This window comes from Leuciscus leuciscus (assembly GCF_965113295.1).
Source record: "Leuciscus leuciscus genome assembly, chromosome: 7".
In the NCBI taxonomy this organism is placed as follows: Eukaryota; Metazoa; Chordata; class Actinopteri; order Cypriniformes; family Leuciscidae; genus Leuciscus; species Leuciscus leuciscus.
This window is the reverse complement of record NC_138731.1, coordinates 21,130,167-21,146,066: the sequence shown is the minus strand read 5'-3', so window position 1 is coordinate 21,146,066 and position 15,900 is coordinate 21,130,167. Positions and strand designations below refer to the sequence as shown.

The 15,900-nt window shown below is 39.8% G+C and overlaps 1 protein-coding gene across 2 annotated transcripts in view; it reads right to left on the bottom strand.

Moving 5' to 3' along the window:
* Positions 1–12,166, bottom strand: part of nrp2b (neuropilin 2b) — a 73,455-nt gene extending 61,289 nt beyond the window's left edge. The window contains exons 1-2 of one of the 2 annotated variants that reach the window (XM_082176480.1): positions 11,400–12,166; positions 3,381–3,555 (exon numbers count right to left, since the gene is read on the bottom strand). In XM_082176480.1, coding sequence (XP_082032606.1) covers positions 3,381–3,555; positions 11,400–11,469 — 245 coding nt within the window. In that variant the 5' untranslated portion in view covers positions 11,470–12,166. The remainder of the gene's footprint in view (positions 1–3,380; positions 3,556–11,399) is intronic. The other variant, XM_082176479.1, reaches the window with a different exon arrangement.
* Between the last annotated feature and the right edge of the window lie 3,734 nt (positions 12,167–15,900).

Here is a 15,900-nt window from a genome sequence, read left to right as displayed (position 1 = left end):
GGGACAAAAACAATAATCACTAGAAAAACAGCAGGGAACAAGTCAGGGAGTTTAAAGTAACAAAAGAGCTAGGGAGATGATTTTAGCCAAGAAAAGTCTGGCTTTGTGTTAAACAGAAGATGCTGATATATAATTTGTGCATTTACGAGGCCTACAGATCAGGCATAACAGTAGCTTCCCCCATCTTTGTTTACAGCACAGAAATCACAGGCTGTAAATAACCATACTTAACCTTTATGTGGTACAAAAGGTTACAAGGCTTCAGAGAGAGAAAGAAAGGCAGAGAATCGGGTCAGGATGGTGATTAGCTTAAATATTATATATATATATATATACACACACACATACAGTGGCGCCTACAGCTGTAACACTGTGTACTATGAGAGTGCTGACTGACCTGAGAACATTTGCATGCAAATATTTCAGCAGTTGTATCCCGTATTTCTGTTATTTAATCATTCTTTTGAGTCGATTTCTTACTTTTCAATGAATTGGCCAAGCATGTTCGCAAAAAGTTATGAATGGATTCTCATTCGTTCGGACCGCTCTCTCACTTAATCATCTGAAGAGATTTCTCGTCAGGAAAAACAAACAGACAGTATCGAGAGAACAGCGTTGGATGAATTGGATATTCACCAAAAACAATTAAAATAAAAAAAGAGGCTATTTTTGAGAGTTAACTTTTTAGAAAGTTTAGCAAAGTGTTTTTGTGTCCGCCTGTGATGCTCAGTTTTTGTTATATGTAAATATAGGCCTTTGTGCTCTTTGTGCTCAGGTGTACCACTGCTCTCACTGATCGTATGGTCCGAAGAGTCTCAAGTCTCGTAGAAGTGCGTAATAGTTACATGAATTCGCTCAGAGCTTAATTTTTAACATGCGCATCATATGATGCACAAATGAGTTTTCTTTTTCTTTTTTTTCTTTTTAGTGTCGTTTCTGGCAAAACAAACAAACAAAAAAAAAAAAAACAAAAAAAAAAACTCTTTGTGTATGAAATCCTGCAGGCACCTTTTTTAATATTAGGGCGTAACGGTACATGTTTTTGTCCCGAACCGTACGGTACGGACGTCACGGTTCGGTGCATGCAGTCGCACGAAAAATACATTCAGTCACAGGCGATCCAAACTCCAATCCAGAAGGGGGCGCACGCGGCAATGCAACGCTGTTTTCTACAAGTAAAAAGTGCAGAGGAAGAAGAAGAGCCATATATGTTTACATCTCTCAACCAGTGTTTCAACCAACAGCTTGAGAATAATATCTCACTTAGCATTACATTTATCTCAGGCATTTAGTGTCGACAGCAGGTTAGTTCGTTAGAGAAATTAACTCTAGAGAGAAGCATTTCGTATATTCACCATATTAGCCTATTCATTATATTTACTTAACCTGTTTAGTAATGTCTTGATTAGGCTATTTAATGTATGTTTAAATACATTTGTCATGAAAACAAGTTATGACAGTAACTGTGTAAATGATTATATTTCTAAAATGAATTTGACTAGAAAATTACATTTAGAATTACATTTAGAAGGTAATGCAAAACCTGCCTTATGTGCAATTTACAGTACATGTTTTATTTATTTATTTATTTGTGTGTTGATTATTATATCTAAAAATAAATAACAACTCAATTTAATAATTTGGGCTCTGTTGTTAATTGTAACCTTTAATATTATAATAATGGGTAATTAAGGGCTCCCTATATAGTTTACAGCATTAGCTAAGATAGCTTTTTTTATCCTTCAGAAAATTTCAATTATAAAATAATTTATTTAAACACATATACACTTTTAGTTAAAAAAACACAGTTTGATAAAAAAAAAATAAAATAAAAAAAAAGCAATTTTGTGTTTAGTTTACTCCCCCCTGCTGTCCCTAACCCATACCGAGTTTGTGTACCGTTATATATATATATACAAATCATCCAAAATAGCAATAGTGACGCCCTGTTAACCACCCACAACACTTTAGCATCTACTGTAGTTTTGCGAAGACAAACAGCACGCACATTTTCTTCAAAAGATGTAAAAATCTACTCTGAACATTTATAGAGGAGCAGCAGATGGATGTGAAGATGGAAGGTTAAAAAAGAGACATCTGTTTTAAGTCTTAGATCTGGTTGTGCTAACCTGAGAACTACTGGGAAACTGTCCACTTTCCTCTTTTCCAAATGTAGCAATGTGTCTGATTCAATATGGAGTTCTGTTTACTAATGGACGTGCAAAGAAATCCCCTGTGGGAGGAAAGCACGGAAAAGGATGTGTGATGTAATGGAACGTGTTGCATCTTCTGTCAATCAAGCAGGGGTGGAGGGAAAAAGAGAGACGAAAATAACAACAGTAGGCTACTATCCCGTTCTCAAACCACTAAGGGGTAAGCAAAGTGCTGGAATGAAACACATATCAGGCTTTCCTGTCTCTGTCTTTTGATCTCTCTCTCTCTCTCTCTCTCTCTCTCTCTCTGTTGCTGTGCTCACTGGAAGTGCTCAGTGAAGACACTTTCAACAAAAGCTTCTAAAAAATTAATGCTCCAATTTCAACAAAGGAATGTCAAAAGCCATCCCATAAATCTCTCTTTAAAAACACTTCTATGTATAATTAATACGCCCAAAATGATAATAAATGCCAAAAGGACAAAGGGCAATATTCAGTGAGAAGAGTGAGAGAGCTGAAAGTGGCAGGTTGTGACAGGCTTTGTGGCTCTGCCGAGAAGGGTTTGTAAAACATGACTCATGAATGTCGGAGTCTTCAGTAGCAGCTGTTAATTCCCCCCGAAATTCGTCCCACTTTACGAAACACGCTTTAAAACAAATCCACCCAAACTGTGAAAATACACTAAAACTCCGTGTACCGTTATAATCCCGACCACGTTCTGTGCATTTCTGCTGCTGTCCAATAGAGGGAGGAGTCGACACAGCTGCCGGTGAAACACACGCCGAGAGCTCAAGCCTGCACGTTTTCATGATTCCCAGAAATGTGTGTCAAAGCTTTGTTTATTGGATATTTAATTAAAGTGAAGCGAGTGTGTGTAATGTCGACTAGAGTCAGACTCAGCAGGGCATCACGGGAAGGCCCAATAATCACTAGGCAAGAAACATCAGAAGTCTTTTCCAAATCAACTCATTTTAAAGAAACCACTACAGTTATGACTCATATTAAGCAGCAGAATACATTTTTTTAAATCATTCATTTTACAAAAGAAAGACAAAAGAGGCGATGTGGCAATCTTGTTCTGTGTACGAAACGCACCCTTATCAGCTTTGTTATACTGCACTGCACTGACTCATTGTTTCTGCTTTTACCCTAATCACATGGCTATGATGAATATATAGTTTCTTAATCTCATTCAAAATTCAGCTGTGTATAGGCCATGAAGCTCACCTGCAGTCCAGTTTCTCAAGCTCAAAGTGTGGGTTGAAGTTTAGGACGATGCGCTGGGACGGTTCGGGTGCCGTGATCACCCATCGGCAGTTCTGGTGGGGCGGATACTCCAGCGGGTAACCGGGTGTTGTGATGTAGCCTGCGTCACTGGCGTCCAAATGCCCACCGCATGGCTCTGTGGAGATGAGAATTGAAAAATGTGATTAAGCTTCACTCAAATGCTTCAAATGCACTGTGAAAATGTGTTTTTAATGTATTTATATTCACTGAATCATCATATTTTTTACTTAAAACAAGTTCATTTGGATGCTACTAAATGGTAATTTCTCAAATTATTGAAGTGATTAAGTACACGGGGTCAATATGACACTAATGATTCTAATTGACACAAAGGAAATGGTTGACCTCTGCTAGTCAATAAGCGAAGCAGTCATGACTTACTAACTAAAAGCCTTTGTTCTGTGTTCTGATGTATAATACGAATCAACACAAACTGGGAAATCAAAGAATCTGTTGTGTCTGTCCCAGTTGTCAACTATATCACTGACAAGCAATCTGCAAACATTAGGACACAATCTTCAGCAGTATCTTCAGAATTATAACCAGTCTATCACACAGGATAAACTATTCAGTGACAGGATGTGTGTCTGCATAAGGTCAAAGGTCAACCCAATGCTGTGAGGAGTGTAGTGATCAGCCACAAAGACGTCTTTCTGTGTGGAAAGCGCATAGATAGTGCACTCATTCGCTCTCTCCCCTGCCTGTGTTTACCATTCCCTTCCTGAACAAGCCCTCGGCTCCCACAGCTCAAATAATTGATATGGCTCTCATTCATTATTACTCTGATCGTAGTATTGAGGCACAGCTGTTTAACCTCTGCTAGAGTGGTACGATTGTCAGCATGCACCGAACACACATGTTCGAGGAGAGGCGGTGTATGAATGTTTTAAGGTGCGGAGGCACTGAATGATTCAAGATGGCTTCAAGAACTTGAAAAATGTTTCAAATGCTTTTGTCCATACAATGCAAGCCAGTGGGGTCCAGTGATGTTTTGGACCGCATTGACTTTCATTATATGGACAAAAGCATTTTAGCAATTATTTTCGGGTGAACTGTTCCTTTAAAAAATTTAAACCAAGAGTACCACCATCATATTGGTAGTTTAAAGCACAGTCACCCAAAACTCAGCAAATAACAGCCATTCTATTCAGTGGGAATCTGTGGAATTCTGTGGTGGCGATTCGTGTGGTCCTGCTCAGCGGTTGCAGCGCACCAGCAGTAACCCAGCAAGGAGGAACATACGGCACGCACTCTGCTGCCGTTACTTGAAATTCACAACAAATACACCGCAACCGGCATGCACGGAGCTGATGTTCTAGCGTCACACATAGTGGCCCAGTGGGGACGCTGGGAAGGAGTTCAGAGGAAGTGAGAGCTCTGATTGACAGTTTGAGGTCTGTGGCTTGTTTCCACAGCACTTTCTGCGAACAATTACAACTCATCTGTATTGCACACTTGATCTCTCACACTCAGTCACCGACTTTCTCACCGTCGGAAAACAAGATGGATGTGGTGGGATGCGACCTCTTCATACCTTCCAGATTTACACTGCATTCAAAGCACACTGCAAGTAAACCTGGCTAAATGCGTCCTAATTCTTAAACTCAGCAGACCACTCACCTCTGCTCTAACATGGTGCCTCGTCGAATATTGAATAGGGCGATGACATCAGGTGATCGCAACACAACAGAATTTCAAGTGGTGACATTTTGGAAAGCTACGATGACAACTGAGGTGTGTAAAGGTCTATACTGGCAACAGAAAACAAGACTTCAGGAAACAACAATAAATCAAGTTATGTACCACCAAACATAAAAAATAAAAAACGTTCCTGCATATACCGTTATATATTAAAGATTGGTCACAATGGTCTAATTGGTCTAGTTGTCTAACAACAGAACACTTTTTCTAGGCTACTTTTTTAAAATAGTAAAATATTTAAATGTATCAATAACATGATTACATAAATTTTTTTTTTTTAAATTCTAATATATATATATATATGTGTGTGTGTGTGTGTGTGTGTGTGTGTGTGTATACAGTATATATATAAATATAAATATCTATCTATAAATATATAAATATAACATTCTGTATTATAAATATATAGTAATGAAAATGTTTTTAAAAGTTGTATCATTTTTTTTTTATATAGTTATAGTTATAGTTATATTTTTAACTGTAACTACCATGCTGTGCTTTAGCTGTTAAACAGTTTACATCTCTGGAAGTCTTAAAATACATCCCTTCAAAAGCATCACCGCTACATGCACACACATGCAGATGGTTGTCTTCGTCGATGTGTCGGATCTCATGCTGTTTCTGAGTGTCCCATCATACACATTTTTAAGTCAGCATGTCAAGTTAAAAATAGAACAAAACCCTGTGTTCTGTTCCTGTTCTGTTGAGCCCAGTCCAGCTGTTTCCAACACAACAATGTGTCTTTAAGTAAATGCATCCCATCCGAATCTGAAACAAACCAACTAGTCGTTCGGGCAACCCACTGACTAGTTGAATTTGGAAATATGTAGTTTTTCACCAAATACACACTTCCTGTGGGCTGCAGTAGAACAATACCAGCATCATCACTTTCTCATATGTTCCGGGTCGATTCGTTTGTGTATGCGTGTTCTTGCAGAAAGAAGAGGAGGGTTGACAGGCTGATGGGCCTCATTAGAGGTGTTCTTCCTCCCTAAGCACTGGACCTCAACAGAACCGGTCTGACAGTGCAGAGATTCATTTCCACTCTGAGCAGGGAAAGCGACAGATACTGCAGTAGTGTTGTATTGCTATGTGTGGTGGCCTCATGAATTATAGTGTCTGTACTGCTAAAGGAGTCTATCCATCTACCGTCTCTGCCACATGCTATCCCAGCAGCATGCAGCCCTGGCGACTGGGCCGAAGTCAACACCCAGTGTGTGTGACTTTGGTTGTGTTTGCCATTCTTGTGGATGATTTACATCTGCTGTGCACCAAATTCAGATGAAGGTGGTGTCTTGGGGAATGGAAACATTATTTACGCTGAAAACACACAAGGTTGTTGGTTTTTCACATACCTTTTTAAAAGTGCACTGCTCATCAAAAAGCTTTAAACATATTTCTTTACAGCACTTATATTTAAAATGATGTCTGCTTGCATGAGATTAATAATAAAAGCTAATAAAAGCTTTTTAATTTTACATGGAACTGGTCGCCTCGTGGGGCAGACATGTTGAGATCACATGACCACCATGCAACCCTTGGTTATGAGACATTTTAAATAAATTTTTAAATACATAATTAACTATAACTACTAGGAGTGTTGCGTTTTACTGGTATTAGCGGAAAATGAAAATGAAATGTGTTGCAATATAATGGCGATAACCATAAACCATAAAATGAAAAGCACACAGTGTTAAACTCTCACATGTTATTTGTTAAATTCATACTCGATGCCAGAGGGCACGTACCGTTAATCCTCGCACAGAAAGTCCACAAGTGAGATAAAACAAATGACTTATTATTATTTTTAAAAATGTTTAAGATTTTTGTAGATATCACGATATATCGTTATCGTTAATTATTCTGGCCACGATAATCATGTAGGTAAAAACCTGACATTGCGACAGCCCTTATAATTACGAACAGTGTATTTCTAAAATGGCATCATCAACTAAAAAAATCCTACATCCATGCCACCAGGTGTCAGTATAGGTCCAAGACAACTGCCTTACCAGCCAGCGCAACAAACAAAAAATGACTGTGCGCACTGTAATTTGAACTATAATAGTTGGATAAATGAAAAACTGTCCAAAGTTGGGCTCACAGTGTCGGCTCGGCAAAAAAAATCTCACCCTGTGATATTCCGCCCCACACTACAGTAGTACGTCCCACTGTTCAATAGAAACTAAATCTACTAACAGAGCTCCTTCGATTGACAAAATGAAATCTTGGCTGAACCAATCAATAGCTTTGATTGTTGCGCAAATCAATAGTATCTTCCATCCTCACTTAGCATAAGACTCAGCACCAAAATGCTCACTATTCGGCACAACCTCAGTCAGCTTGGAGTTCTGCTGAGTACACACAACAACAGCCACAGATCTCATCCTGTCAGGGCTTCCGGTGTCGGCACTTTGTCAGTTCGCACAACCCCGCCTCTCTCCTCTCTTCAGATATGAGACGTCTCACCCCGCCTCACTTCCTGCAGGATTGAAGAGGCTGCCGGTGGGTAGGCCTGCCGCCGGCCCCCTCGCTTTAGGGCCATAAGTAACTGTAAACGGTGCTGAGCAGGTGGGTGGGGGAATGAGAATGGAGCTGCATTATTTATGGGTTTCTTGCTTGTTTTGAATTTCATCCCGATAGCACTGTTTCAGCATTTTTCCAGCGCCTGCCACACGAGAGTGAGTGAACGAGTGCCGCCGCATTTGCTGGAGCGAATACAAATATCTGACCTTCTTTTAGCTGATTTACAGGCCCATTTTCTGCTGAGGGAGTGCTAATATTACCCATTACACGAGACGGAAAAGAGAAGAAAACAGGGCAGTGAGCAGACATGACAACAAACCGCTGTGATTTACATAATGGCCATTGTTGGTGGAGATCCTGTGCGTTTACCAATTCAAACTGATTATAAATTGCAAAAACTTATGTGTTGCCCATCACTCAAACTGAAGCATGTTTGAGGTTCACTGGGTTGCTGATCAAGAAACATCACCAGTATGTTTCACCAGACTTGGCATACTCTGCAAAGGGCATCGGAATACGTGCAATCTGAAGAGATTAGACATGGAATGCATCGCTTTGGTCCTGTCTGTGCCATTGGTATCAAACTCAGTGTTAGAGAACAGAGGACTGTGGTACACTGAGTACCCTAAACACACACAAAGAGGTTGCCAGAAGTCCACATCTGCCTTTCATCAGCGTCAACAGTCTACAGGGCTCAGAGGAGGTGCTGCTGGACGAAACCTAACGCTACACACACAAAGTGAAGCTCTAACAGACTTAAAGCAGGTGACTCACATTAAGAGCTGGATGAACCACTCGAAAGTGAACCTCAGAACCAATCGCCTATAAAACCAAAGATGTGCGCATGGAAAATGAAATAAGCTCGGGGCCACTGAACAGCAACAAAAAAAAATGAACATGACAAATGGGCTTAGCAGGGATCCGTTGAAACTTTAAAGAGATCCCATTCACTTTGTACGCCACGGAAAACAACCAGCGCCAGGAGAGAATTGCTCTCATATTCCCTCCGAAATTCAGAATGACACGCAGCGGTCTCTATCGGGATACTGATGTGTGCTAAACCGCGATTTCAAAGCAGCTACCCGTTGAGTTTGCCCCAGTAGCTGTAGTTTCTCTGGAGTGTATTGAGCTTCTGCAGGTGGTCAGGTGTGTCTGCACAGCTGCATAAGCATGTAATCAATCGCAGCGTTGCCTCCAGGCGCAGGTGGCCAAGGCTTTGCCAACAACATGCTCTTCGCGCTCGTACCAGTAGGCGCACCAGGAAAATATGGAACAGCATCCGGACATGCTGTGTTTCAGGCTCAAACATGTAGATTCACACGCATCCGCATGCTACCACCACACACGGCTCATCTGCTCGGCAGCCATGGGAGAGGAGCTGGAAAATATGAGCGGCTGACTGGCCGGAAGTCAATATGGTTTCTCATTTTCACTGAGTGAGCCTGCTGATGAATAGCTGATATTTAATCGCAGTGATGAGACACTTAGAGCTCAGTCGTTCTGTCTTATTACATTCTGTCCGCACTAGAACAAGAGGCTTCAGCCCCCCCATCGTCTAAAGTGTGCTGAGTCCAGCTCACTTCAGCAGGGCTTCCTGTCCCAGCAGTAGATGGTTAAGCCATTCTACCTCTCTCAAAACCATTCATCCATCTGATTCAGACCGTCTGAAGCTTAACAGGACTAATTAGGGCACTGTTGTTGTGTTGGAGAGATAGCTGGGCTTTTAGAAGGACCCCTGTGGAGAGCTCTCTCTTGGATCAGGTGCAGATCCTAACGCAGATCTGTTGGGTCTGGCAGCACTGTCATCGACATTTGGTTGGAAAATAAAGCAATCACTTGTCCCAAAAAAAACTTTACTGGAGGATTTTTTTTTTAAAAGAGTAAAAAGGAAGCAACAAATTACCAAACAAAAACTTCAAAGGAACAGCTTGCCTAAAAATTACACTTCCGTCTTAATTTATTCACCCCCATGGCTTTCTAACATAGAACAAAAAAGGACATGTTTGGCAGTCTCCATTCACTTTCATTGTATCAAGTCAAGATGCAATAGAAGTGAATGGTGACTGAGACTGTCAGTCACAAATGTTCTACCTAACATCTCCTTTTGTGTTCCAAGGAGGACAGTTTGAAACAACATGAGGGTGAGTAAATGATGACACAATATTTATTTTGGGTGAAATAATCCTCTTATAAGTAGGTTATCTCGTGTGTTCTGACAGGAAATTTACTCACAATTTAGTCATGTTAAGATTTCAGTAAATCTAATGAAAAAAGTAACAATTTTGTGAGGATGCTGGCAACTGCATATTGTTATATTTATAGTAAATGAGTATATAGAAACATGCAGCATTTGCCATAGAGATTGTACAAAATAGTTGTAACAAAAATCATGAGAAATATATAAATATTTGAGACACAGAATGGGCGCGTAATACGTATGCTAATATTGAAAGCAAAAGGTTACAACAGTAAAAATCCCCTTTAAACCGTTTGGCATTAGTTTTCACCCAAGACAGAAACAAGAGACCACGTTGACTTCGTAAAAGCAAAGTTATCATTTACACACGTTTATTCAAATAATTCCCAAATTTCGAGGTTAGCAGCCTATTCCAGATTTCCCTTGAATTGCGAAAATAATGTTACCGTTACATGATTTCAGCTGTTTATTTGAAAGATTTATCAATGTATCGGTGATTGAAGTGAGTTTTATGAGTCAGACATGTTAATTAAACTCTCAGTAAAGATAGTTGGCATGCAAAACCTGTCTTTCAAATCGAGGAACACCAGCGAGAAGTGTAAAAAAAAATTCAGATAAAGACTGTTAAAATATGAAAACCACAAATGTAATCGAGTATACACATGTGCAAACATATATATTACAGACTATAATATATATTTTCATTATATTCTGTATTTGCGCTGATATTTTTCATGATAGTCGCTGGAGGTGCCTCATATGTGCCCGCGGTAGCACAAATACAGTCGTCAAGACTAAGTAACCATGACACGGGAACACCATGACTAGAAAAACACCGTAAATGATAGGTTACGACTTTATAAGGTAAATAATAATAATAATAATACATATAGGCTATTGCATGTTTAAGGGTTTATCTGATATGTAGTTTGATAGGATCCCGTTTGTGGTGTGAAGAGAATATGCTGCGTAATTTACTCCGGAGTTTATCTGTGCGTTTTTGAGGGGGACAAAATACCCTGAATCCTTGAAAAACCCAAATAGATTGTATTACACAGCTAATTAGAAAACACCAAAAAAGTGCTGGGAAAATGTGCGGTGGAGTCCAGTATGAAGCGCGGCGTTTGACGGAGCTCATGCCGAGCGCGCGTCGCCATTAGCGGGCAAGAGACTTGTCAGCACACGCGGTGAGCTTTCACCCATAATCACACTAAAACCTGCTGAAACTAGCATACGAGAAGCTCGTCGTTTTGATCATGTCATTTTAGTTTTCTTATTTGATGCTGTATTTCTTTTTTTTTAGTTAATAATAAGTGTTAAATATGGCATAATTGCCGTTTTTGCCTGTCAGTTGTAAGGTACCATAACAGACCTATACAATTCAATATGACCGAAATGTCTTAAAAACTGAAATATATCAATAATATGGTCCCCGTGCCTTGTGCAATTTCACATAATAGCTCAAACATTAAATGGAAACATTCACTGATTCAGATAAAAACAAATAAACAAATGACAAGACAACAAAAACTTACCCTCCTCTCCATAAACTACTGCCGCACACAAAACAAGTAAAGATCCACAGAGCTTTGTGAATAAATCCATCTTTTCTGGGTGAACGTTCACCCAGTGCGTGTAGAGGAAAAGCTCAAGTTCTTGTGATGTTCTTTGAAAATGTTCTTGTCCACTGATGATGTATCCACTTGTGTCTTGTGTCTGATAACAATTTCTGCCGCCTGCTTTCTCGATACGTTTCAAAATGCTGGATGCGTAAATTCAACCCAGACTTGGCCGTTTAACATTTCCAGTTATATCCTAAACAAAAGCAGCAACAACAAAAAGCGTCTGACTTTAAAACTAAACAACTTTCTCTTTAAAACCCAGAGTTCAGACCAAAAACATATTTTGGCTTGATTTCCTCTAGCTACAGCAGCGCGTGAGTGAGTGAGTGAGGTGAGCGGCGCTTTCTCTCGCCTTCAAATCCAACTGACATGAAGCTTTTTCCCGGTCTCGTCCTCACAGAATCCACCACCAAAAGCTCTATCTCGCATGGGAAACACTGGCCACGGCGGAAAACTGTCAGGAAAGTGCAGGTCTGATGAGGTCCTCCGTGCAGCGGGTCCGTAACTGAAGTCTTGTGAAAGAGATACTCCACGCGCTGTCTCTTTGGCACTGCGCGTCTCTGCGTTTGAGCGCTGAGTCTTGCGCGGCAGCAGCATGTGGATGTAATAGCATTAAGGACGGGCGCAGCTATCGCATTACAGTCAGCACCTCGGCCCGCCTCTCCAGTCTCTGATTAAAGACCAGCCACTAGTCCCACAGTTACGCTATAAAAAGGCGAGCGAGGGAAACACAAGCGCCCACAGCCACACGGGCTCGTCAAACGCTCGTGGCTGTGCGAAACCACAGGCTGGTTTGGAGAGGTTCTTCAAGGTGGTAGACGATGTATATATGCTGCTTACAACTGGTCACTGACAAATAATGATGTCCAAAATAATAAAATCCTTTAAAATTCTGGTTTAAAACACACGTTCTTGGCAATACAATCTTTGTATTAGTGTTATTTTTATATATTTTTTAAAAATGTTAATAATATATATTATTATTATACTCCCCCCCCCCCCCCCCCCAAAAAAAAGTATTTAAAAAAGTATACATATATATATATATATATATATATATATATATATATATATATATATATATATATATATATATATATATATATATATATATAACATTTCCAACAAAAAATAATTTAATCTCCTAAAAAGTTGTAATCATTCTGTTTTATTTTACTCTGCACAGTTACACCACCTAGACATTTTTAATTATCCCACAAAGTCCCACAAGAATGTAAAAATGAAATAACCAACATCTGAAGAAAAAAAACATTGTCACATCAGACCCAAATATAGCAATTACGCAAGGGAACGACAAAAGGAAACTGTTGTAATCATGATCATTATGTATAAGCTGCCATTATGTTCGACTGCTTGGCGCATGATTGATGTTAGAAATGTAACAGTTTTGATGCCCTCCAGTTGACTTTAAGCAGAAAAGTGAAAATGCTGAGTTGAGCCATGCATTAGGTAAGGCAATGTGCATGGTAATGTGTGGCTGAGATTGAATTAATGCAAATGCTTTTGACAGCAAGCCAAGGAAAGATCAACAAGGGTATAGGGGTCAAACCCTGAGCAAAAATACAAGAAACTGAACAATCCAATGGTAAACGTTCCATGACGACAGATGTTTGACGGCAACTAAAAACATCTGTTTTTCTTTCCTTGTGACTGATGCACTGTTGAAAACAATCACACACACAAACACACAGTTAAAATAAGAACAGAAAGCAGAAGTTTGTGGTAGGATGTATGGGACTCTGAAGGAGAAGAGAAAGCAGATCTTGGGAAGAGCAATGTCCCTCTGGCTCTGCCCATCCAGAGTCCTTTAATTTGGCCCTCTGCACTCAAAAACACACATGAAGACAGAAATGAGACACTAAAGTACAGCGGGAGGTTGGGGTTTAGAAAGAACGGCTAGAATCAACCTCACCAACCACACTGTGCAAATCAAAGCTAGGAACCCAAACTCATAGATATGTTCTTGTGCACAGATCTCTTCATATCCACCCAACACTGGGCCAACGAGGGCCCCAATTCGCCACTAACCATAGTGGCTTTAATGGCACAGCATTACCCAGCAGATCCTGAAATAAACTTCTCCATCTTCAACTATCCTGCACACGCTCTGCACACGCTGTGACAGCAGGCAGCTGGGGAAGCACGGGGAAGTTTTTCTTCGATTTGATTCCTTGTCAGTTTCAGGTCATGTCTTATTGAAGTCAAATGGTTAGTCATGTGCTGTGTCATGTATAAGCTGTTAATTCTGAGAAGCACGGAGAGAACAGAAACTGAGGAAAACATGATTGTTTTCGCAACAATGGACCTCTTTTCATTATCACAAACCACTCAATGCGATGATTCATAGATCAGGTCGCAGTGCTCTTATCTCTCTGAGAGTACTGACTCCATCTATCAGCTCTTGAGACCACTGCACTATTTGACCTCGAGGCTTGGGCCTGTCAACAGTAATGCTTGATAAAGGTTGTTCTTTTTACACAGTCTTCAGAACAGTCTTGTGGTGTCACCTATCACGGATGAGGTCAGAGTTTGGGTATAGTGAGAGCTGGTCTTGGATCAGGGCGAAATAACAGCTTCCCTTTGAAGTGTTGACAGGCCTGGCCTGTGCTGTCCACACACACCTCGACCCACAGCAGACCTGTGATCATCCATCTTATTGGCTAATGCCAGGCTGAGCATGAGGAGATCAGTGGAGAACAGTGGAGCCTCTGTGCGTGGTGGTGGGGTTATCCACACTCTCAGCCTCACGGGGGAAGTGTTGAGTGTGTGTGTGTGTGAGTTCATGATTGCCATACAGGGCGGAAAGTCCCCGCTGCGGTCCCAGCAGTGGCTCTACTTCATCTTCTTACGCCATTCGAGCTTAAGTCCTGCTCGAGCCAAAAAAGCAGCCACTGCTGACACATCTGCTTGTTTACAGGTACCACTGTTCCCTATAGACGTCTGGAAGGAAGAAAGTACAAGAAGAAAGTCACTGAAGACATATACGGACATTACATTACATTGTTCACAAACAAAGAATAAATGAATAAACAAAAAAGGGTAAACTAATCTGTGAAGTGCTGCAACCATCAAGTAAAAAGCACTTTTCTTGCACTTTGAATCTACTTAAGTCATGATATACAGAAATAAGGTTAAGGTTACTTTTCTTGACTTGAACAAAACACGCATTTTCATAAAAAATATTTAATCAACGTGTGATATTAACAATATAAATAAGGAGAGAATGGAATTAAATTAAGGAAATGCAAAAAGAAAAAAAGCACAAAATACTTTTCATGTACATTGAGTCATGCAAGTTTACACATTTATATCATGATATAAGAATACAAGAATATCAAATCATGAATAAAGAAGTTTTTTTAAGGTTATAGTCTCCTTGATTTGAACAAAACATGCATTTTTGTAAAAACATCACACATTTCAATCAAAATATGTAATATATATATATTTTAAATAAATGAAGAGAGAAGAGAATTAGGTTAAGGAAATGCTCTACAATGCAAAACTGTCAAGTAGTGCAACCAGTAATTAAAGAGTACTAAAATACTTTATTTGTTTCCACCTTGATTGCATGTGAGTTTATACAATATAAGATTATCAAATCGTGAATATCAATACATTTTCTTAAGGTTACTCCATTTAACCTGTACCAATTTTTTAAAATAATATATCACAAATTTCATCACAATACGTGCTATTTTTAAAAACAGAAGAGAATTAAGTGCCATAGTATGCTTTTAGATACTTTCAAAAAGTGCTCTTCAGCCATGTTTGACAAATATCATTTGGATGAACTGAGTGATCTAGCTGTATATTTCTCAATCATATTGCTAAGGTATGTAGGGGTAGCACTAAGAAGACATTTAAAAATGAATACGACAATCCCGAAATCAGTCTATAATATAGCCAGTAAAGGGATTTAAGTGCTGGAGTTACGCGATTCCTCAGTTTGGTATTAGTCAGCATTCCTACAGCTTCATTCTCAACTCTTTGTAAGTTTGAAGGAGTTCTTTGGTAACACTCCTGCAGCAGTCAAATGCACGAATGAGTTTCTCACTGTCAGTGGGACAGTGAACTGCTCTAGACGTATTGCACAGATTAACACCCAGATCCAATTACTCTTGGTAAGCAAGCCCTGGGGCTAAATAGTGTACCACAGCTGGAACCAGCTCTCTGCCCATATCAAATCTAAAGGAGAAACACCCAAAGTGGAGGAAACAACAGATACACAGGGCTAAAGTAGAACCAGAGTTGAATCAGAGTCAAATATGTTTACTATGGATCTGAGCATCAACGAAAAGGTGTTTGCATGGAAGATGAATAGCAAACATGGTGTCTGGTCTCCCTCACAACTCTTATCAACAAGGGCTGAAATCATTGACAAAACAGTGAC